Consider the following 26,781-nt stretch of genomic DNA (forward strand, 5'->3'; position numbering starts at 1 on the left):
ATGTATGTACAGTCGAACTTGGTTAATACAATCAAAATATGTACATACAAAAAAGACGATAATTTTGGTACTAGGGTATTTCCAATTGTTTTACAAAAAAAATGTAAATTTTTAATTGAAACAGTTACAACAAATTGACCACCTTGTCCTTGACACGAATTTGCTGATTTATAAAATGCTGTATATATACAATATAAAGATGTCTCATAAATACAAGTTATCAATGGTAGAATTTAAAATATCTCCCTCCGTCTTTCGCAATTTTTTTTAGATATATGTATGTATAACAATATGAATACAGAGAGAAATTGAAAAAATATAAATTAAATAAAGCATAAAAAAGCCTTGTAAAAATGTGCCGTAGATAACTTTTTTTACATACCTCCTTTACGTTTCACTTACGATTACAATTCAGAAAAAAATTTGCCTTTTATCTGATCGTCTTCATACTTTGCCATATTGCTCATTTTGGTCATCAATATTAGTAAATGGATCCTCCGCCATTACGATGGTGCAAAAATATCGTGTAAGACGCGTTTGAAATTTGAATTTCTGAAAAGTGCCTGACGTCTATCCAGTTTTTAGTTTTAAATATATGTAGATGGCGGTAGTAAAATAAAATTATTGGTATTTTTATTCAAAATAATAATTTTATACACAAATTATTAATAACCTAATTTTATATGAAAAAAATATGACATGAAGTTGTAAACCAAAATGTAAACAGTTGAGCCAGAATAAAACCGAAAGACGTTTTATATTGTTGATATTGTATAAAAATAAATAAAATACGCTTTCTGGTAAATAATCTCCGCGAGTTAAATTAAATCTCCTACCTTTGCTGCAACCTAAAAAGTAACATGTAATATTTAAAATTAATATATAGGTATTATTAAATAAAGTTGCACATCAACATAAAACAACGTGAAAATTCACCAGCTGCATGTACATATGTAGTCTCCATAGCAACAGTCGAAGGACCTTTGCGAATCATCTTCTTCAATATACAAAAATATTGCACTCAATTTTACAAACACTATTATGTTTATATCGTTTGGAATTATAATAATTATTTTTAAAATTTAAAATCACTTTATATAAAAACAAATGAATTTATTTATCACTCGCGAAAGAAAATTTCAACACCAGAAAATCATTAAAATCATAATGTAAGTATATGTTTTATTATATAATATGTACGTAGCTATTATATGGTCGCTAGTAATGCAAATAATGATTTATATTAACAAAATACGCGAAGAACGGGTTCGCAGATTACCTTATTAATATTCAATAAGAGTCAACATTTGAATTGTGATTAATTTTCAGTTCCGTTCACGAACCATATCGTGGTATGGATTGATATTTTTAATAATTTAATTTAAGCGATTGAAACGTTAAATATTCACTTACAATTTTTGCCTAATATTAGGTTCAACCGTTATTCGTCGACTGAAATTGAATAAAAGTGAATTAAATATATTTATTTATTTCAAATGCACGTGTATACTTTTGTGCATTTATTAATTTTTGATTTTAAATACTGATTCGAATCAAATTCGCCATTTTCAAATGAAATTACCAAACTTAATTCTATAACTTTTATAATTATTAAATTTCATAATTCCATAACTTTTCTTTCCTTCCAGTAAGTCAACAAACGGCTCGGCTTGTAATTTCATTTTATGAATATATGAATTTTAAATGGTCAAAAGTTAAATTTTATTCATATACTTCAAAGGTTTCAAATTCACTAATTAATTTCTATCGTACATACATACATATATTAGGATTGGCATGCTCATAAATGTATATTGAATATATACATAGGTATATAGCTGAACTAATCAGCGTTGCTCGGTCAAATTAAAGCTGTGATTAAATTTTATATGGAAGCCCGTTGACCTTGGGCTTTAGGTTCTTCCGAAAATCGTCTACGATCTTACTTATAATAAGATGGTTATCCAAATTTGTAGACCAAACATTAAATTTGAATAACGGACAAAAATTTGTTTATATGTATTTATGTAATATGGATGTGAAAAGCAGTGTATATTTTTTAATTTAACAGCATTATATTGAATTTGTGTGAGTGAGCCTTTATAATACATAATTGAAATACAATATTGTCAATTATTATGTCTTCAAAGGGAAAATAAACGTATCCGTTACAAACCAAACGAATTTTCCGTACGTAAGCGTAATATAATAATAATTAAAACCAAACCGATCGCATCACTCGTACCATATTTACATATGTATGCAAACATAATTATTTTTAAACAAATATTTAATGCGATAAAATATAGCATTATGTTATATATTATATTTAAATATGTATGTACATATGTATATAGAAACAAGACACACTCTACCGTATATATTGCGACACCAAAACCTCATTAGTTTCACATAAAGAAGCCTCACATACATAATATATACGTATTCGATAGCTCGACGCTAATTAACCCTTACTTCATATGTATATACTACATATACATATATGTTAGATCGAGTTCATTTTGAGACGCAAATTAAACCAAAAGTAGATATATTTTTTTTAAATACTACTTATTATGTATTAAAATTGTCATTTTTTTTAAAGAATACGGTTTTAATGCGGTTTCGTTGAATAAATAGTGTTCTGATGAGCGTCATCCCCCATTCTTGGTTGCTGAAGAAGATAAATCACCCCTCACAACCGGAACCGGAACCATTGTCGGCATCTTTGGTCTTGGTAACGTTGTTCGGACCGTAAAGACGACGAATATAAAAAAATCCAAAAAAAATAGTACTGAAGTAAAAAAAATGAAACAACAAAATTGGCTCATTTTAAGGAGTAAATGAGTCTGTGTTCGGACTTTATAAGATTCGTTTGATTAAATTTTGTTATTTGGATGCTGATCTGATTCAACTTATGTAGTGTATAATTTGATTAAGATAGTTTATGGCTTTATTTGTCGTGACAAATCCTACAGCCATATCGAAAGAATTGATCTAAAATGATTCAACTGAAATCAACGGTTTATACATCTACAATTTGACACTCATAAATATTATACAAAGATTCATGAAGGTTTCTAAATATACACATGTAAGTGCCTACCATTTTATTCTTCAACGTTGTGTATAAATATAAATGATATGTTAAAATTTAAATTTCGTTGAAATTTTAAGTTTTTGAGAATATTTTAGATCACCCAACCCATTGTACGAATAAAAGCTTCACTTATTGTCAAACAAGTTACTAGTCGCTTATAAACAACCCCGACAGATAAATTTCTGGTGACTTGTCTGCGGACAAATCTCTACGCTAATTATCAAATTTAGACTCAATTCTGTTCATTTGTAATGTTTGTTTTCATTTAGACAGAGTGTATTATATTACACAATGGAAATCCCTTCTCTTCAATTGGATGTGTAGGAAGAGAGGAAAGTTAGATAAAAGAGAGAAGAGGGAGTATAGGATTAATCTCCTTTATGTTACATTTTTTCATCGTGATAAATATCCGTCGTAATTTATATTCGTCACTTTTCAGACATCTCATTATCAAATGAAACTTTTCTGTAATGTAATCCGATTATTCAAATAAATTATTTATTTTATAACAACTCGGATTCGTGCACGTTAATTTGGAAATGTTTTTAATAATACAAATATAAATTGAAAATAAAATTAATAAAATCAAAGTTAAACCTTATTATAAATGATGCAAATGTCAATTGTAGTAGTATTCCTTTCAATACAATTATTATTTTATATAAATCTCTTAGAATTAACATTCGTATTTACATATGTATGTCTATGATGGATTCTCGTATGCGTATGCTTTTGACATACTGACTGAGAGCTTATAAGCTCTCGTGAGGTTTTTCCGATCAGATGTCCATCACGTTTTATGTAAATTGTGCTCGAGCTTTCACCGTCGTAAAACTCTATCGTAAAAAAAGGTTTGTAAGGCGCGTAAAATTTTGATTGGAAAAAATGATTCGGAAAATCCACACCCACCTCATGCACACGTGTGTATAATTCAAGACGCTTTCTGTGGAAAACTTTGCTTAATTATTCACAATCGAATTGCGGAAGGCCGGAATTTGAACCGAAAGTCGTGCGAAGCTTTCGCCTCTTTATTTTCGGACTGAAAACTTTTTTCATCGCAGCTAAGTTTTCTGATTTTGTTTCACGCACTTTGGCAATAAATTCGCCGGAAGGAAAATAAAATAGAAAATAAAAAAAGACAATTCGGAACGACTAATGTGTTTGCTGAAATTTACCGCAGGCGCCGAAACACGTGCAATGCAAACTTCTTCAAAGCGTATCTGCCAAACGGCTAAAGTGATCGCGTTCTAAAATTGAAATTAAACGAACCGTAAACAAATCGAGTTTTAAAAAATTTTCATCGATGAAAAATTGCTCGTTTTAACGGCGACCTTCGCACAAAAAGCTGTCTTCGAAAATATTACAACTTGAATATATATAATAGAGATTAAGTATGATTATGGTAGTTTCCATGCGCTTTTCACGCACTTGTATAATAAATGCACCCATTAGCGTGCAATAAGGCTCATCAATATGTATCGATTCAAGTTTGCATATAAATCGACATTTTCTCGAGGTTTTCGCCGGCAAACAGGCCTAGTATTGATTTATTATCTCGTCCATTATTCATTTCTCGGAGCACTATTGTGAAATTTATTATACAGCCATCAATTTCCCTAACGCGAGAGCGCGTCTCTCCTCCCCGCCAGCTCTAGAGATGGCACAATTTCACCGGCGACTTTAATATCATCAACGTTAAATCTTGCGAGGTATTCTAGACGAAAAATTCCACCAATTCTGCAAACCAACGCTCGCTTAACAGTCGAATGCACCGAGACAATACCACGCCCTAATCCAAAGACGCGTCCGAACAACTGACTTCGAGGTCGTCTGGTTTAATTAATTTTCCTCTATCTGACGAAATATGAATAAACCCGGGCTAGTATTATCTAGAAGGATTTGCCCATCCTTAAAACGAACCCTCTATCACAATCCAGAGGGACTTACAGGCGTTTACCTCTCAAGAGCGTAACGTTCGTTAATGGCTAATTAGCGCTTGATTTATTCACGCGAATAATCGTCCGATATCCTGAATGTTGTTGTACTTTTATGTTGGTATAAAAACACCGTATTATACGTATATATATTATATACATACATATATTTATATATACATACATATACGTATAATACGATCAAGGACCTTTTTCCCCGCAATAAAGGTCGTGTCTATTATTATTTTTTAATTAGGTTAAGTCCGTGTTTAATGAGGGTAATTAAATTCTATTATCCCAGTGCCGTTTTCGAGCTGTGTTATATTTCGAATAATTTTTTGGAAGCATACGTCGTATATCAAAATTTATTTATTTATTTATTTATTTAATAGTTTTGGACCATTGTGGCATTACAGGAAGAACCTAATGCGCCACAATGGCCTACATTTGAAAAATATATAAAAACATGATATAAAAACAAGTAAACTGTAAATAAAGGAAAAAAGCAAAAGCAGAAAACATGGTAAAATAAAATTACAAAAAAGTAACAAAAGGAAAATAATACATCATTCAGAGAGAAAAAAAAAAATAACAAAAGTGTAAAAATTAAAAATAAAATCCATAAATCCCATTCTTTGTTTACACTGATCAAAATTAAAATAGTATATAAAAATGTACAAAAGAGAAAGAAAAAATAAAATAAAATAAAACAAAATATGAATAAAAAATAAAATCACAGCGAGGCCCAAATGGAAGAGAGTAGATTAAGATTCCACTCATTCATCACATTCAAATTAAGAAAGTAATGATGAGCGCAGGTTACCAGATAAATATGTTAAGATAATATCCGACAATCTACGCTCCCCAAGGTGGAAAATATCACATTCAGGGACAGCAGCAACGATTTCATTGAGAAGTCGAATAGCTCTTGGAATAGGAGCCATTCGAAAAAGAACTGTGCGAGCAGCAGGTACAACCATTAAATGATGATGTCTACCACGCACATAATTATTAGGGACATAAAGTCCCAACTGTTCCAGCAACAACGGGCATGACGTATTACCACGCAATAGCTGGAGAACGAAACGAATTAACGAGAAGTTTCTCCGAAGTTCAAGGGAATTATACCCAAGCATGCCCAAAAGGAAAGGAGTAGGATAGAGATATGGGTAGTACCCATACTCTTTCTTATAAAGAAAACGAAGAAATGCTTTTTGCACTTTTTCTATAATAAGAGAGTAGTTTGCTTCGTGCGGATTCCACACAATTGCATTATACTCTAGCTTACTTCTAACAAGCGAGTTGAAAAGCAAGCGAGAAGACAAGGGGTTGGAGAATAATCTAGCATATCTCAAGACAAATCCAAGTCGACGAAAGGAAACGTCAGCGATTGTCTTGATGTGGTTGTGAAAGGTGAATTGAGGATCAAAAGTGATACCCAAGTCGACCATTGATTCCACGCGCTTCAACAATACGGATCCAATGGAATATCCGTGACAATAGAGCGAATTCGCACGTCCATAACTCATAATAGCACATTTACTAGTATTCAGTTCAAGCCCTAAACTGGAACTGAACTCTAAAACAGCGTTAATATCAGCTTGAAGGAGAGAGGCTTGCCTCTCATCCTTAACAGCAAAGAATAGTTTAACGTCGTCAGCAAACAAGAGACATGAAGCATTGCGTAGTACTTTTGGGAGGTTATTAATGACTATTGTAAATAGTAAAGGGCCTAAGGTGGACCCCTGAGTTACACCAGATCGCGTAAAAAATGAAGGAGATTCATAAATACCATATCTAACAAATTGCTTCCTATCACTAAGATAAGAAGCAAAGAGTTTAAGAAGACGAGGAGAAAAGCCCACTTCAGCTAATCTGATCATAAGAGCGTCATTGTTGACAAGATCAAATGCTTTTCGAAAGTCAAAGTAGGCTACATCAACTTGTTGTCCACGGTCAACTTTAGACATGGTATAATATGAAAAGCAGGCAAGATTAGTGGTAGTGGAACGACATGGTGAAAAACCATGCTGCTCATCACACAACAATCTTTTGAACTGCAAAAGAATCAAACGGTGAAGGATATTATCGAAAATTTTGGGAATAGCCGAGATGATAGCAATAGGTCTGTAATTTTCAACCTCATTTTTAGAGCCACTTTTATGAATGGGAATGACTCTAGATAATTTCCATTTTTCAGGATAATTACCAGAATCCAGAATAAGGTTAAAAATAAACTGAAGAGGCTCTAAGAGCGAATTACAGCATGCCTTTAATACGTCAGGGGGCACACCGTCAGGCCCAACAGACCCTTTCAGCTTCAAAATTGCTATCCTAACATCTCCAAGCGAGACCCGCGGAATGTCTATAATAACACCTTCAGTACCAATTTGGGAAGCCAAATTAGCATCAAGGGATGGTGATCTCTGATCAAATACAGAGCTAAAAAAACTAGCAAAAGCTTTAGCGATCTCAGGACCGACACAACTTTTATTATTAAATGAGAACGAATGCTCAAGGCCATGTGAAATATGCTTACTCTTAATAAATCTGAAAAAGTGGTGAGGATTACTAGCGATAGCACTCTCCATCTCTTTGAGATAGAGGGTATAACGCTCACTCACACCACGTTTCACGATCTTCCTAAGAATCCGAAATTTCTCATAGTCACGAAATGATTGGCTACGTTTCCATCTTCTATGAGACAACCATTTTGCACGAACATCAGTTATAAGTTTGGACCCAAACCACGGTGGAAAAACCCGACGATGTAGTTCTAAATTAGGATAACTGATGAACCGAGGAACATAACTGTCAAAAATATTATATAGTGTGTTATACAAAAATTCAACAGCATCACCAGTATTCATGAGGTACATTTGGCGCCAGTCCATAGAACGAACCTCATTATAAACCAATTCAGAATCAACGCGAGCAAAATTCCACCGTGATGAAGGAATCCCAACAGATGAACAAGCTGAAACAGGTCTCACAGAAGACAAAAACAGAAGCTCAATTTGTAATGCATCATGATATAGGTCCTCAGGGATGATCGCAGTTCCTTTTGGGCATAGGATCATCGTTGCTGACACATTGGATTCATTCACCAACATAATATCAAGCTTACTTGGACTAATGGGTGAACCAACCTGTACTAGGTCGCAATAGGAAATAACAAAATTAAATTTATTGCGGACATGAATATTGGCACTAGGCATATTAAAATCACCCATTATTAATAATATGTCACGTTCATTTATGAAATCACGTACATTCATCATATTTGCAAACAATAACTCATATACATCGTCTTTCGCAGCGGGCGGAATGTAAACAACACAAATAAAAACTCTCGCAAATACAAAATCAACTCTCACCCATAAGTCCTCGCCAGAAGGAGTTTCAAAGTTCTTCAACCTGACAGACCGCAACCAGACACGAGAAGCAAATAAAACACCCCCACCACGTCGTTGCTCTCTGTCCCGACGATGCACTGTCCACGAAGAATCAAAGAACTCCGAATTAAAAAATGATGGCGTTAACCATGTTTCAGTTAACGCCACCATATCATCGACAATAGAATAAATCGCCGTATTAAACGCGGCCACCTTGGTCCTGAGACCGCGTACGTTTTGGTAGTAGATTGATATTTTTCGATCTCTCAGTCTGGCGCGTGAGTCTTTTTGGAACAAGAAATGACTGATTTGAAGTCGCAAGACTTGCCAGCGGAGATAAAACGGAAGAAGAAGAAGAAGGCAATACGGTCACTGTAGAATCACGACACTGAGGAACAGATGAAATAGTCGATGATGCGACAGTAGACATAGTTGTATCACCACTCTTAGCATTTGTAGTCGAAAGAGTATTAACAGTAAAATTAAAGCAGTGTCAGAAAGTTTCAGTGAAATACCGTATGATATTAACTTGAATGTGCACTCGTCTGCAGTATACAGGTGTGGCTGGATATTTAAAACATTTAAAAATTTCGTAGATATGTACATCTGAATATTATATAATATCAACGGCTGTACAATATATTATTGTTTTGAAGTCGGTAAACTCGGGTCAGTAGTAAAACGGTCAGTAATTAAAGTAAATAGTCAGTTTATTGTAGTAGTTGATTCGGAATTTCACATATGAAATTCTAATTGTTCTATAGTGTTACGCATATTGAAATGATTGTTTGAAACCAAAAATATTAAGGTGACTGTACTGCATTTATATATTTATTTTTATTTTATGAAAAAATATTAAAGAAATAATAATTATCCAAAATATTCATAGCTTACTGGACGAGGAACAAAATTTATTTTTATAGAAATGGGATTAAAGAACCATAGATACCTTTCCTTGAACAGGTTCACTATCCTTTCCTAGCGGAGAATTTTCCTTTTCCACATTTCATGTTTTCTTCTCCATACGGCGATAGAAAAATACTGAAGGAAAAACCCCTCGAGAACGTACCTACCTATTGTATCGACAATTTCAAAAGGCACAATACATATAATATGCATAAGAAAATATTAGGGTACTTCTTGCGATATTCGATATATATAATGTACATAATGCAATATTTTACTAATTCGTTTTATATTCGAATTTTCTTATATACTCTTCACGTATTGCACGTATAAAATTATTACGACGACATGTATTGCTTTTTTAATGTAAAAAATAAAATAAAAAGTATGTTACATCAATCATATCTTTACATAAACTTTTAACAAAGAAAACTATTGAATGAAAATTAATACAGTATTATTTTTTTCGCAATTATATCCATGGTTTTTAAATTTTAAACTAATATGTATTTGAAATTACTTTCTACGATAACATGAAAATTACGGTTAAATCGGAAAAACTTAACTATGTCTTTAATGATTTTAATTATATTTAATAAAAACTGTATCTACATGTCATACATATGTAGAGCAGCTATTGTAGACATATTCATATGGATACTTTTATCAGTAGTACCTGTGTATGTTTAACGCTATTAATTTTTTTATTTTGAAATAAATATATTTGTTTATTCGAATGATATTTTAGAATCACCCGTTTAGAAGAAAAGTTGGCATCGTATGCAAATATGCGAAATAAAGTTTCTCTCGTATGTTAAGGCCCCTCTAGATGTGTAATGCAATAAAATAAAAACTCTATATTTATGAGTGGCGTTAAGTGTCAGCGTATCAAACTCCCTCTGAGAGGTTCTCAACATAAAAAAAAAATATTTGAAAAAAAATAACCACAACGATTTTGATTAAATTTTCTCCTTTTTTGTTTCAGTTCCGCTCGGTTCCGTGCGGGTTAACCCGCTAGGGCATGCAGCTTCTCTGAGCCACCTAGATGTCTCGACACAGGTAAGCTGCGAACAATTTACACATATACATAGAGACCTTTTAATTAAAATAGTAATGCACCTGTTAATACCACGTACAGGCGGACATAGTGCACCTGGCTACGAGCTACGAGTCCGAGGACGAAAACATGGGGCGGCGCCACAACAGGGTGGTCTCGAACGAACTTGCTGGCAGGTCGGCAAAGAAGGCCACGACCACCCTGTATTCAAAACAGGAGTTTAGGGAGCAGTACTGCATCACCAACAAGCAGCTGGACCTGTTCGAGTTGGAAAAGTCCAAGAAAGAGCGCTTTTTCGGGTGCCTGTCGCACTACCACATCGAGAGTCCCTGCTCGAGGACTGGAAACAGGTATGGAAATTAAAACAAGAAAATATATATAAATATTTCAAATCAGCATGTTTAGAATCGTTTCATTAAAAAATACTTGGTTTGAAGAGTCAAGATTAAATTTTGATTTAGCGATAGTACGAAGTATGTATCTTGTAAGACACTATCATTGTTAAAAGTATATATAATAGACGCATTTCTTATGAAAAATTCCGTAAAAGAAAAGAAAAAAATTAATTAACTATTTTAAAACCAAATAAGTAATCCAAAATTTATAACGAGTATAAATGTAGAATTTATTTCGCTTAGTAAATTATCATTTGTGTATTTAGCTTATTTTATGTTAGTAGAATAAAGGCATACTTCTTCAATAACGTTTTTAATATTTTTGAATTATTATTGAACACTATAGGCATGTTAATCGTACTAAGAAAATAGCAAATTAATAAACAAAGGCAATTTGTGTTTAAAATCAACACTCTAGGTCATTATTTTTGTCAAAAATTTTCAAACTATACATACATATGTAGCTTAAAACGAATAGCCAAAAGCAACTTCTGTGGATTAATAAAGAACAGAAAATTATTGTATTTATTTATCTAACACACTATAAGAGGCTTATAATAAGGCTTTACAGTTGGATTATAGAATATATGTACAATGTAAATTAATATATTTAAAGAACATTTATAAATATTGTAGTTTATCGAAAATATAGGTTGAAAATATAGTCCCAAAACCTTTCCAATTTAAAGAAAAACTATAAGTTTTTATTATATATTTATCGGATTTAATTTCTGAATTCACTACGAAAGTTTTAGACTTTGGTTTAGCAATGCTTTCAATATATATTTTGAGGACATATTTTGTTTGCAAATCAAGATAATTTTCATACAATTTCAGACCAAAAATTGTAGCCTGATAAAAACACGCATTTTTGGTTAAAAAAGAGCAGCTTACATTTTTTTCATGGTCAATAAAACTATATACTCAAAAAGTTTTATAGCGTCTGTATACATAAGTATGTATGTTTGTACTGTAAAAAAGTCACATACTTACACACCAAATATAGATAAATCCAACTTCAGCTTGGTTTTACAGTCGAAGTGAAAAAATATCTTCCTTGGTTTCCAAATTTCTAACATCAACCGATTTAAAGATGTAGGAGATAGGGTTATGTGAAAAAGTGTAAGATATTGTATGAACGAGTGGAATAATTTAAAAATATGATTCATGAAGATCATTTATATCATCACGACTCAACAACCAAAGGCAATGCGAGACGAAGCGGTGCGTAAATAGACCATCAAAAAGTATTAATTAAAAATAAATTGCCTTTGATAGGTACATATGATTTTTCCTAGTATCCAAATTTATGCCTATTTCAAAGCGTTATGTTTTCACTATTACGATATCATTCTTCTGCTTTTGTATTCTATCTAAAGATTATACATATGTAAATATGTATGTTTAATGTATTAGTTAGGAAGCTAATCTATATATTTTAGTGCTGCGTGGTCGCGATTTTCCCGGACGTCCGGTGCAAATTAATTCTGTATGCAATTTCACATTGTTTCAGACCCAACGACCTCCATTTCGCCTTTCCCCAACATCATGTCAGCAGGTCTGATGATTTCAAAAGGTAAAATATGGTCGTTGTCACTGATGCAAGTGGGGTTGCTTCTTGTCTGCTTTCATCGTCGTCCTAACACTTCTTAAACATTCACCATCGATCGATGTTTGGCCCCATCCTTCATCAAAAACCATACCATCTCAAAAAACACTAAACACACATTATTTGTGTATACGATATGATATACCTCTTTTCACCTTTTCACATCCCCATTCGTCTCCAAAATCGGCTCGATGTTTCTAGATGGCTTTTCCATTTCAATAAATCAATCTGTGTGTCTTACTTTCTCTCTTCTCTGTCTCTCTGTATGTCTCCAAATACATACATACATACATACATATACGTGTACATATTCAAATAAACGGAAAGCTTTTGCATGCATCGTTGCTTTTTATGTTCGAAAAACTTCAACAATAAAATAAAATACTCTCAAACATATCGATGTTTTTGTAGGTATATGTATATTATACTGGCGTAGAACAAACAGTTCAAAAATTCCTTTGTTAAATAGCAATACGTATGTATGTATATACGATTTTTCGTTCGGTTTGATTTAGTATTACTTTACTGGTGTCGTAAGTAGACCGTATCTTCATATAAAATGGAGCTACTGTCAGTTCAAATGTATTTTCTTAGAGAATGTAATGATAAATTCGAATAGTTTCCATATAAACAGTAGGTAAATGTAAAAAATTCTTTTGTATTGTTTAACTTTTTTTTTTACTAAATACATTCTATTTTTTGCTTTTCAATTTGTTTGTTACTAGATATTTATATTTATTTGAAGGTTCAGTGCTTATACAATATTTCTATAATACAACGTTAATATTTAATGCTTAGATATATTTACTAAAAAATAATAATATTTGACTGATACTTTAATCTGACTTTTAATTAACATAAAAATGTATCGATTGTAAACTCAAAAGATAACTAACTTCGATCGTTTATTATTATTTGATGAATATGATTTTAAAGCAGTCTCAACTATTGTCACATATTCCACTTTAAGTCACAACATATGTGACAAAGGCACGCCTTACCTTTTGTCTTGTCACTTTGACTTGTCGATAGTCGTGAAAATGTTCTACATATACGTACAATGTACGTAAATATTTACTTAGAAGCGTAGAAAATCGATCTCAATTGCAGACGATGCTAAAATAGACCACTATGATACGTATTGCGCACAACTTGTATCTATTGCAGATATTAAACTCGTATATGTATATTATATTGGAGATTTTGAACTGTTCTTTGACGTATGCATGTTGTTTGAAATGTCTTTAAAAATTTTCACGAATTTTATTCAACATTGTTATAGATCATCACTCCTCTCCGTTTGTGTCAGACGACGTGTACCGTCAGATGAGAACCTCAACGTAGACTATGCACCGATCCAGAGATATCCAAGGTACCGATAATTTACATATGTAAATCTCCTTAAAAATCATTTAAAAAATAACACTGCGATTTCTATATTATACACAAATATAAAGTGAACATCCAAATAAATTTTCCCAAATAAGCGTATTGGCGGCATTTTCGGCAATACTTACTTGTTGAAAGAAAATGGTAATAATTCAAAGAAGTTAAATTACATTATCTTGGCGGAAAATATACAATCGTTGAATTTCATGCGCAATATAGAGTATAATATCTGATGACTCAAACAGTTTCCAGATCGGCCTAGACATTCACGATATTAATATTTTCCGAAAAACTATTAAAATATCATCGTTTTATATTGCTCAATATCTACCCTTTGATGTACTGTTAATTCAATTATATTTAGTCGTGTCAAAAGTCCATCATACTTGATCAAACTTGTGACTTATGATATGAAAATAAATATACATATTTGCACTGGGTACGTTTATGACTTCCAGATTATAGGTCAATTGTGGTCTAATCAAAAGTTTTATTGATAAAATTTTCACTTAATATTACTCAAAAATGAATTTTTAAAATATCATTTAAAATTTTACTAAAAATATAATTGTTTTTGTAGAAATTTTGATTAGAATATTCACGTCCAAGTTTGATATTTTTTGTAAAAATTGAAAAATTTCACTTACGTTTTTAAAGTAGACTTCTAATTGACGTCGCTTGGATCTTAATCAAATATTAAAATCAAACTGCAAAACTGCAAAAATATCTTGCCAAAAATTACCGCAAAATCTTAATTTTCACGTTAAACTTGTATCTTTATTTTGTCAACGGCTACACCATTTTGTATACCTACTGTAACTTTTCCGATATATTTTTTCCCACGGAATACGAATATGATAATTAAATATATCTATGAGCCTTTATATTTGAAAGTGGCAGTAGTCCAAATTTCAGTTCCAAAAACACTATTTTTTTTATTTGACTTTCACAAATTGTTATCACTTCTTTTAATTAGATATATTCAAAATTTCGGAAAAGCAGAATAAACGTTATTCATTCCACCAGTATTTTTAAATATTGTTAAACGCGAAATATTTTTCAAAATTAAGAAATGTGGACTTCCGCCATTTTCAAATATAACGGCTCATACATACAATATCCATCGAATAGTTTTTTCTATGCAAAATGCAATGCAAACTCAATTCTCTGCGGAAAAAACTATCACTTCCGGTTCATGGCTTTGTATTAAAATCTAACAATATCTTAACCTTTATATTAATGCATCGAAAATAAATGTTCAGCTTATTATGTGTTACAGTTTTTGAGATACAGCGTTTTTAAATCAAAATGAGTGCCTATATAGGCAGATCTGCAAACGGCGACACTTGTCTTATTCAAACCGAAACATATTTATGTATATCCGAGCTATAAAAATGTTCATTAAATTACGATAAATTCGGGTAATTGTCTATAAATGAAGCTATGGCAGTGAAATATTTTCAAAGGTTTGTTGTTTAACAATAAGTACAGCGCGTTCCCCGAACGTAGAAGTTTTGTGAGCATAATGTTTTTCTGTGCGTTTAGCCAAAATCGTTTCTTGTAATTCTATTTTTGGAAAATCTAAATACCGAAGGACTTGACCTTACCGATGAATTATTCCGAGAATTGAAAATTAAAATTGAAGAAAGAAGAGGCCTAAAACTGATTTTTTTAACACAAATTTTTAATAATTCTAATTTTATACCAAACAAAACATTCTTTAAATGTTCTAATAAAAGCGAATGCAGATCCTACAGTGAAACTATTATCAAGCGAGTATATCCTTCTTGTATTGACGATTCCAAAATGGAAGAAACTGTTTTAGATTCGGATGAAGATGAAACAATTGTGTTTGACGATGAATGAAGAAGTTAATAAGTTAAATAAGGAGTTATAAAAGACGAATAGACAAAATAACATAAATAAAATAACCTCGACTTTAAAAAAGAAATTAAAATATAAATGCTGACAGGAAATACAACCGATAATTTAAAAAAAATGTTTTCGTCCCTTTTAACAGTAAAACCAACTTCAACCAAAACTGAAAGAGTTTTTTCCATTGTTGGAAATTTTGTAGCAAATCAAGAAATAGGCTTTCGGAATCTCATTTAAATATTTTAGTATTTTTAAGAAGCTTCTTTAAATAAGTTTATTGTTACAATTACATTTTTTCCAGTTAATAGATATGTATATTATGTAATGTTTACTTTTTTTTATATTTTATAAATAAATAAATATTTTTTTTATTAATAAAAAATATATAGCCAGCAGCATAGCTCGGTTGTTAAGCTTCTGCTTAACACCGAGAGGCGTCGGGTTCGATCCCATGAGCTGACCTCGATTGAAAAGAATTTTTCTGAGTATATCTGTAGTGCTGCTGGTCAAACCTGGATATTTGTGACTCCTGGTTGATCGTTTCCTATCAGAGTTTGCCAATTTTCTCTGATTTTATTGTTGAAACGGTTCCCAATTAAGAATTGGCTTAAATCCTTCCTACCTACTATGTCACCCCTATTTGAGTATGATTAATGTACAATAAAATGTATGTACAATGCATAGATGTCTCGTTAATTTGCGAGTTTTCAGTGTCTCGTAATTCAGCGACTTATATAATAAAAATGCTGTATTGTTTATAATTGTCCAGGAGGGCGCATTGGGGTTTACCTACATATAAGGCCTTCCTGGTATAAAATGTAATAAAAAATAAATAAAATATTAAATTGAAGAAAAAAAAAGAGTTTTTGACATGTGTCCCGGGAACGGTCCTGGACTCCATGCTATGTCCCGGGAATTGAAAAAGTCCGGGAATACAGAAACCCTAGTCACTACATACATCTTTGTTGGATTGACTATTAAAATGTTATAGCATAGATTTCATGAATAATTCATATCATCGAATTTGTTCAGTTAGTGATAATAATCTCGACGGTCAATTGTTTTGAACTCTTCGGTCAATTGAATATTATGGCGTGTCATAGAAATTAGATTAATGTCGGTTAGACTAGGTAGCGCCGGAGAACGTCTGAATTTGAAAGCGAATGGGAGGGAAATAACACCGGCTAATCGATGGGGGTGCCGATTTGTCTTGTCACGAGCAAACAGCTTCAGTTAACCATAAATCTGACGGTTAATTTAAATAAGACGACTCGCCGAAACTATGTCGACGAAAATTGATATCCGTTATTATTACGCTTCGGTGTGTCGGCTTGCGGAATTGCGCAGTTATTTAATAAGGCGAAATAAATCCGAGTCGCATTCGAGATTTGGGATAATTTTACAATGTCGCATTGCGCTCCGGAATGATCGGAATGAAAGATTTTAATGATTTTAATTAAATTGTGAAGCCTCGGTATTCGGTTCAAGATTAAGATGCGGTTAAAGGAACAAACTTTTAAATAAGTTTTTTTCGGTCTCGATCCGCAAGAATTTCACCAAGGTTGTATAATTATATTTAAATAAGAAAAAAATTTAGGGAAAGAACATAAATTTTAAATAAATCCTCCCATACATAAATTTCCGAATTCCCGAACATCAAATTTTTCGTATTTAATCTTAAATTCAAAAAAATTACACATTTTAAAAGCAGATGTAATAACATTAAGTACAGCAATACAATAAAAATATGTTTCACGATTTTGTTAACTTAACTTCATTTCAATAATATGTATGTATGTTCAATCAAATTCAACCTAACCTCTGAGAGGCTGCCGGGTTCGATCCCTTGGTTAACCTCGATTGAAAATAATTTATTCCGAGTATTTCTGTAAATAGTGTTGCTAGTCAGACTTGGATATTTGTGACTCCAACTCGATTGTTTGCTTTCAGAGTGTGCCAATTAATTAATCATTATTGAAACGCCACTTTTAAATATGATTTCAAATTTATATTTTTTTATTTCATTTTAATCGAACATGAACACCCACCTTTACAGATGCAAAGCAACGAGTGTAATAGTAGGGATATAATACGATCAAAACAATCAATACAAGCATTTTATACAATGCGAATTCATACAAACATCATCCACAGTGACATCTATGGAGAAATTTTTTCAGTATTTTATTATACAAATTGGCGAATCTCAAGACGCTGAATAACTTGAGATTTTAAATGAATTTACAGGAACCATTTCAATGAAAATCGGAAAAAAATGGGCAAACTGTGATAGGAAACGATCGACCTAGAGTCACAAACCAAGGTCTGACCAGCAGCTACTACTGGGAATTGAACCGCGAGCACTTTGCTCGAAAGCATAATATGCTAACCACTAGTTCACGCTGCTGGTTTAATATACAAATATATATATCTACAAGTTAAATACTATAGATGTCACCCAGGGGTAAAACCTGTAATGACATCATGGGAAAATATTATAATAATTCAATAAAAAAATATATTTTTAAGAAAATGGATATTATTAAACGAAAACGATACTGATTTCATAAAAAAACCATAAAAGAAAGGTGCTTATTATATAAGTTTTTATAGGCAAAATCGATATCTTAAAGCTTGCCAGACAAATTTCAAAATAAATTCTACTGCACATTGAATTTAAGGATTAAAAACGTACGAATCTCGAATATCTACACGTGTATTTACCTATACATATATGTAATTCAATTGTAAAATTCTCCACTTTTTGATAAGTACATAAAATATCACAATGTGCATGCAAATGTTTGATATGTCTCTGATAGTAACGCATTAAAGATGGCTTCGCGTCGAGGGTCTGAAGTTCGTGTAATTTATGTCGAACATAATATCGTTTTGATCATAGAAAGTTCTAGAATATATATGGCGTTATTTTACAGCCATTAAATTCACTCTTTCGAATAAATTGTCGATTCGGTCGAAAGTCTCGTTCGAGACCCATTCGCTCGCGAAATCCAACTTTGATTTATCGATATTATGCTGGGGAAAAAATTTACCACAAGATTACGAAAACTTGCGCACAAAATCTCATCTATGGCGTATTTCACTACACGTATATTTATAAACATATATATATATATATATATATATATATATATATATATATATATATATATATATATATATATATATATATATGTACATTTAATAGGTACTATCGAAGTGTGCGGTTCGCATGTATAATGTAAGGTAATTGCGATAACGTATTCAAAGGTATAATAACGTTACAAAGGTGGAAACAAGGTTCAACCGTAAAGGCTTTCGCCAGATAAGACCTAATTACCATTTCCTTTCATTATATTATTGAAACGTGTACCTGCTACGGGTGTGTGTATAAAATACAGCAAGAAATCAACTCGCAAATTATTCAGGCAAAGATTTTGCTTACGTAAACAGTATGAATATGTATGTATGTATGTATTATATTGTGCTTGGATGAAAGCTGTTGATTTTTGTTTTGATAACGTATTATATTTCCATACGGACGACAATAAGAAAATTTTGTGATTTATTGCAGATAACCTGCAATCTATCATACTAGTCGACAAACGATAAATCACTGTCTTAAATACTTCATTTTTCGATTTCACTTTCGTTAACTTAGTCGTTTATGTATGCATGCACCATATGAATAATATTACTATTCAAATATAGTGATTTTATTATATATGTAGTATATACGTATATATGAATTCATTTTAATTTTCAGTCCACTTTTTAAAAACCAAAAATAGCTTATAAATTAACGTCTTAGACCGAGCTTTTGTTTAATCTTTCAAGATACCCACCCCCAGCACCACCCCCGGACGAATTATACCAATACGATGAAGACCTCGAGTGTTCCTACTTCAGAAGACGACCTAAATCGGTGTGCAGCCAGCCCGATCCCAAAAGATACACCTGGATGCCCGAAGACGAAGACTCGACGAGGATGGAAAGACCCAGGTTGTTCATTCGATTACACTTTAAATCGTTCAAATTCCAATCCGAATACTTAAAGGCCACCACGGCCACCTTTTCCAGGGGCGTTCGAGTATACTTTGGAGTCTTTAGATCCCCGGAATGGGGTCAAAGCCTATTTATTGTGGTGGTCCTTCAGATACTGGAATCGACGGCCATAATGTATGCGGCCGAGACTTGATTTGAATATGTTAATTTGGCAATATTCACTCCTCTCTTTTTTACTGTTTGTTTTTACAGAAGGGAAGCGGATTAAAGTCTTAAAAGGATTTTATTTTAAATTTATTTATTATTTTTCAGACCGATAAGAGTCGAGGATGAATTCGATGTTAGAACGAGACCTTCTTCGCGGCAATCGAACATGAGTGGCGGTTCGGGAATGCAATTTATGAGCTACAGCAATGAATTTTTGAGCACTCCAACACCACAGCACAGGTAAATCTTAGTAATAAGATCGGGATGTAGAAGTTTATCTTCAATTTAAAATTAATAATGAATAGATTAAAACGCTTTCGGTTTATAAATAGAGCCGTCAAAGTTTAAGTGAATAAGCCCGCACGGTACTTTTGCCGTATCTCAAATGGAAAAACTTTAGATTTAGTTGTGTATATTGTAATATATTTATATATGTTTTGTATGCTGAAATCGAACTTCAATAACTTTGTACTTAGTTCATAATTTAATATAATTTATTTAGCATATATATATATATATATATATATATATATATATATATATATATATATATATATATATATATATATATATATATATATATATGTACATGAGCCCGTTGGCCTGTTTATATATTGATTATATATTGGGCGCGTATTAATTGGAATTATGTAAGAAAATCATTAGTACGTTGTAAATATTAAATTAAATTTCCAAATATATTGGAATATGATATAAATAGTTAAAATTTCTAATTATTTTCGGGCTTAAATTTGGGTATAATTTAATAATTATTATCAGGTTATTACATTTCTGACATTATTAATTTCAATTGCGATTTTTATAATTAAAGCAATGAAGGCCAGGAGCTAAAGCTTAAATATTTGAAATATTTTCAAATTAATAGATTTTGCCCTGACAGTACTATTACCATCCGTCTACAAGGAATATTATTATGCCGAAAAATTATTATTCCATCAAAACTGGGCAGATATTTTTCTGGTGGATTTTTCACCTATATTTATACGTACATTTGAATATATGTATTAATAAATAAATCAACAAAGTATCAATTTAATACGAATACATATCTATGTATAAATGTGAAATTGGCATAATGATATATTGAAATGAATAGGATTAGAATGGTTCCTAAGCGAGTGCAAAACAGTGCAAGGAATTCTAGAAATGAGATATATATGTATGTACATACATACATATGTACATAAAGTGGATGAATATATCTCAGAATAAATACGATTAGAATCTGGTTGGAGAGGCCTTCATCTACAAGTTGATGTAGAAATAATTTTAATTTATAATATACGATAAACTTCACTTAATGTTTTTTATTTAATTGCTTTAACATTATTCATCCCTTTTTTTGAATACTTCATATAGTGTTTCACACCCTTGTTAACAAATTAACAGAATTTAATTATTACTATTAAGCTATATATACATTTTTTTTACATTTTGAACAAAGGCAACACGTCCCTTTAATTACGAGCGATATTCTTTGATACGATTGTTGCCTGGAGGGAATATCCGCTACGAGCATACACATACGATTATAAATCAGATTAATTTAAGGTTTTGGAACTTACAATACAAGTTAATATTTAACCCATCAGCGGCAGACGCTAGACGAAATAATACACGTCACAGTTTAATTTAATTCGCTCCATTAAACCGTTTGAATATATGTAGGTATAATATAATCGGTAGACAGATTCCGTACGAACGTGCGTACATATCAGAGTCGATATTTAACACTGACATAAAACGTATCGGAAAACCGTATTTTTCCATTTGCCAGCGTATTTTACGGCGTCGACTTTTCCCAGTTCCCGTTTTTCTCGTCCATTTTTCGCGCTATTTTCGTTTTATCAGACCTCGCGCGCTCTCAGTTTTTATTTATTTACGTGGAAGGGGAAGTAGGTGGGCTGTATTTTATTTTACCCACCCCACGTTGGACCTTTGATGTGTTAGTGTTACCGCTGAAAATGCAAACAATCGAGAATAATACAATGGCTGAAAAAAAATGACGACGCGTAATGGTCGCGGCTCTCTTTTCGTTTGATTTACGTTTTAACGAAACGACGGGGTTCGCAAATTTACGATAATACCGTTCATTTTTCACATAACCGAAAAGGAAACGGTTCAAATTAATCGGCAATGATGACGATAACCGGTAACTTTTCGTTATATTTCGTTTTTTTTTCGGAAATTTTAAAAATTGATTGTGTTTTATGATACTTTGGTATGAAATTATGCAATCAATATTTTAGTATCAGTTAAATTATAATTTAAAAAGTATCTTTATAAAATAAAATTATATTAGGTACATTGCTACTAGTACTATCTATAGCAGCAATGGTGTTATATGAACTTAGTAAATACGTAACTGTCTCTTTGATACTGTATAATTGTTTGTAATTGGACAGGACAACGCATTGGGGTTTACCTGCTTTCCTTGTATGAATAAAATAAAAATAAAATAATGTTTGACTAAAAATTTGTCTATTTATCTATTCAGTCTATGTATGTATAATAAATGTATGAAACAATAAAGCTTATTATTAGCAGCTTACATTTTTCCCACGCATACAAAATAAATAAATAAAGATTACACACAGTAAAATTCCACGCAAATAAACCATCTCAGACATAAAGGCAAGCAAAATAAAATAAAAAACACATTTCAGAGAGGAGTTCAACACCCCCCCCCCCATACTTTTACAACCCTATCTATCTTTTTTCATCCCCTAGTCTCGCGTGCACATGGTTCACCACTCACCCTAACGAACGACCATTTTAATTTAACAAATTGACTTCTAAACCGACCTAAGTATGTACACACAGACCATAATCAAGTGATAATCCATTCGATTGTTTCAGACTGTATCAGTGTCCGGCACACCCAGAACTACCACCACCCCCACCCCCACCCGCCCTTGTCCAGGAAGGTGTTCCTCACAGGTATCAATGAATCAATCAATCAAACTCGATATAAAACCGTCAAACCGCCATCAGCCCGAGTGTCGACGATATTCATCCACCATTGCAAATATTTGCTGACGCCCATCTTATCATAATACGAGGCAAATGTATCAAATGTTCCGAATAGTGTTTAGTATTTGAGATAGATCAAACCATGAGCGCACTTATGGGAGGACGCTAATTACCCTCAAAGCAAAATAAACACACACAAGCATAGTTCTGATGATAAGCTGTGAAACGTCTTGTGGTTTATTATTTACACATGCTTGTGATAGATTTTGAACGGTGGGCTTAGGATGTGTACCAAAGTCGTGCTAACCTCTGTGTAATGGGTTTGTATTTCAAATTCAATGCTTATATATTTGACGTTGGTGTAATAAATCTCTTGAGGCTTCAATTTCAATCAATTTCTTTTACATTTTTAATATTTTACCTATATTATAATATAATTATAAGCCGGCTACGTAATAGTAAGCTTGAATATTTAAAATTAGATTTCGCTCCAGAATATTCCAGATGTAGCTCATAATTATTCAATTTAAAACATGTGAAAACAAATATTCCTGTAAATGCTTTTCTATCATGATCCTATTCTTCATTAAAAAACATTTCTGCCTGCATTAAACCATTTCTTAACTTCTTATCCTCATTTAGGTCTTTATTTTATTATTCTAAGTTCTACAGTCTCTTTATATTCACCTAAAGTGCTTCTTATAATATATCGTTTATTATTTACATAATTAAAATATACGGTTGAATTGAACATTTTAAAGTCTCTATTTCATGTTATTGATTGGTTTCGAACTTTTTTGGTTTCAATTTTGATTTTATAACAGTGCTAATAGCATGTTTCTGGCAATAAAAATCCAAAGTTCGTACTAGTATTTTCTTTTCTTAAAAAAATCTCCTACAATTTTCCCAATATAAAAATCGACTATATCTTTTAATGAACATATACGTATTTGTTTCCTATATATTTATCATTAACCGAATATATGAGGCACTATATTTGAAAATGCCATAAGTCCACTTTCCTTCATTTCAAGAATTATATCGCAATGAAATATAATGTTTTGCGTTTGCAATATTTAAAAATATTGGTGGCCTGTAAATACGTTTATTTTGTTTTTCCGAGATTCTGGACATATCTAATTAAAATAAATTAAATCAGCTGATAACTAAAAATAATTGTATGTGATGTATGTATGTAAACTTATTGTAAAAAACTAAATGTATGTAAGCTTATTGTAAATCATATTAACAATTAGATACAACATAACTTCTTATTGAATACTTATCTCGCAGATAAAACGAGACGAGATATACTTTTAGCCGTGAAATGTCAGATCTGACATATTTGGCCATAAATCAATATATATCGTGTATTACATATCGTGTATTACATATCGTGTATTACATATCGTGTATTACATATCGTGTATTACATATCGTGTATTACATATCGTGTATTACATATCGTGTATTACATATCGTGTATTACATATAGTGTATTACATATCGTGTATTACATTACATGAAGCTAGACGCCAAATTTGAAATTTATATATACATATGAGAGTTAAAACTATAAATATTTAAATATTAGAGATAACGAGTACCTATAGAGCAAATTTTATAAAATATAAAGTGAATTATAGGCGTTTAAACAATTAAAATCTGAAATGGCCATATCAAGGTGAAAAGGTTGAAGATAGATTATGGTAGCTTGCCGTACCGTCATAGATGTCACCGTACCCGAGATTCTGGATATTTGATACGCATTGTATACGATATTTTATCTCCAACGTAATGGCAGACGATACATTAACGTATATTGATGACCAAAATGAGCAATATAGAAAAGTATGAAAACGATCGGATAAGAGATAAGAGATATAAAAAATGACCACTAACACGAAAACCATGTGAACTTAATAAGAGGTAGGTAAAAAGTGATAACAATTTGTGACAGAATAGTGTTTTACATAATAATAGCAAAATATAATACAATACTGAAAAATAGCTAGAATCTGCACGTAAAATAAATTGAATCAATGTAAATAAACATTAATGTAATAAAATTTTCAAAAAATATTTAAAATAACGACATATGAGTGCACTCGGCTTTATTATGTTCGTAATCAAGACATCACAGGCACAGGCACATCGGCGTGATGTTACAGGCAGCTCATTAACCCCGTGGTAAATTATAACCCTACTGGGCGGACAATATTGGTCGCGTGCTGGCATATTCTCTACATACGTGAGTATGATATTATATTATATCTGCCGCAGGCGTCAAATTGGTTCTAGAGCTTATCGCAGTAATTGGAAAGCCCCTTCTCGAGGTGGATGGGTACCTAGTGTGACCGGTGTGTGTGTGTTTTCCTCGCTAGAGATAAGTCGGAAAAGCTCGAGAGGGAAGCTTTTCAATCAGGCCACGTCGCCGCGAGTGGAACACAAATGATGCGCTTCTTATCGAAAGCGATATCCAATCCTCCGGAATGGATGTTTCTTTTTTTGTGCATTGTCGTGGTTATTATACTTGATTGGATAGATATTCTATAAATAAATATTCCCGGAATATTCAACATTTTCATTATATACGATTTGTATCGTATATATACAAAAAAAATATTTATTATTTGTTTGTAAATAAATAAAAAATTTAAAAACAAGTTTTATAATACTTATTATTGAGAAAACAGGTAGAAGATTCTTAAGAGCTGGCCGAATTTCTAAAATTCAAATTCAAAGTATTTAAAAAATCAATGAATTCCGCAAAAGCATATTTTGATTTTGATTTTTAAATGCTTTTTATTATTACGAAATTATGTTCACAATACATCTTATATCTATTTTAATAGCTACTGATCTACTGATCATTTCTATTTTACAATTTAATTTAATTTGGTTAGTAATCATAGTATTATATTATTCTAATGTTTATCTACAGCATAATAGGAAAAAGAGCTCAACAACCTATTTACAATCCTTATAAATGTTCATAATACGTCTAATACATAATATTAATTAAAGACTCTCTAAAGTCGATGACTTAAAGCAGATTGTGTTTAGGTAATCTGTGTTTATACCTGAAGGGTATAGACATTTTGTTGTAATCACCGAGACTCTTCACAAATGTGTTAGTATGGTTATTAGTGATTCTGTTATAGAATCTACAGGTTAGTTTGTTAGTAATGTCTGTAACAAACGGAATATTACTACGTACATAGATAAAGTAAAAATTTGCCAAGTTTGTTACATGCAAATATGCAAAGTTTGTAAAACATTCAAAGTTTGTCTCGAAAAATTGCAGTCAACAATTTCCTCACCACTATATGTACAATATTTATATCGTATATTATTGTTAGTGGTATGTGTTGAGATAAAGATCAAAGTCAAGTAGGTTTTAACTCTTGGGAATGTCAACTATTATATTTCGAATCTCGAAATACGAAATTTTTTCGAAAAAAAGTGTCAGAAATAAGAACTCCCATGTGGCGTGATGAAGCTTTGGAGTTCGCCATTTTGTTTCATAATATTAAATTTAATGGTCAAACTTTTTCGTTTTCCATTGTGCGATGATTTTCCGAAGCTCCGTTATGGTTTTCGTTGTTGTTTGACTTTTATTCGATGGGCTAGGTATGAAAAAATGGCCGAAAGAGATTATAGGCTTATCGGAACCCGTCGGTGATTTGTCTCTCGCTTTTCTCCTTACCTTCGCCTGTCACTCACCGGCTAATTCGGTAATTGTTTTTATTTGTTTTTGCTCGAAATGGAAGGATTCGTGGTCGTTAAAAGTGATAAGTTCTATCCTTCTTGTTTTTTTTTCGGATAAGGCTTCAGCTACTCCGTCTTGACAAACAATTTCGTATTACGTAGACATCACGTACATACATACAAATTTAGTAATGTATCTTCCTA

The 26,781-nt window shown here is 31.9% G+C and overlaps 1 protein-coding gene across 1 annotated transcript in view; it reads left to right on the plus strand.

Moving 5' to 3' along the window:
• The first annotated feature begins 10,326 nt into the window (after nt 1–10,326).
• LOC143909085 (uncharacterized) overlaps nt 10,327–26,781 on the plus strand; it is a 49,312-nt gene continuing 32,857 nt past the window's right edge. Inside the window, exons 1-6 of the mRNA XM_077426985.1 lie at nt 10,327–10,394; nt 10,474–10,742; nt 13,679–13,768; nt 19,498–19,662; nt 19,978–20,112; nt 22,753–22,833. Of these exons, the coding sequence (XP_077283111.1) occupies nt 10,522–10,742; nt 13,679–13,768; nt 19,498–19,662; nt 19,978–20,112; nt 22,753–22,833 (692 nt within the window). The 5' untranslated portion in view covers nt 10,327–10,394; nt 10,474–10,521. The remainder of the gene's footprint in view (nt 10,395–10,473; nt 10,743–13,678; nt 13,769–19,497; nt 19,663–19,977; nt 20,113–22,752; nt 22,834–26,781) is intronic.

This window comes from Arctopsyche grandis, chromosome 3, assembly GCF_051622035.1.
Source record: "Arctopsyche grandis isolate Sample6627 chromosome 3, ASM5162203v2, whole genome shotgun sequence".
Lineage (NCBI taxonomy): Eukaryota > Metazoa > Arthropoda > Insecta > Trichoptera > Hydropsychidae > Arctopsyche > Arctopsyche grandis.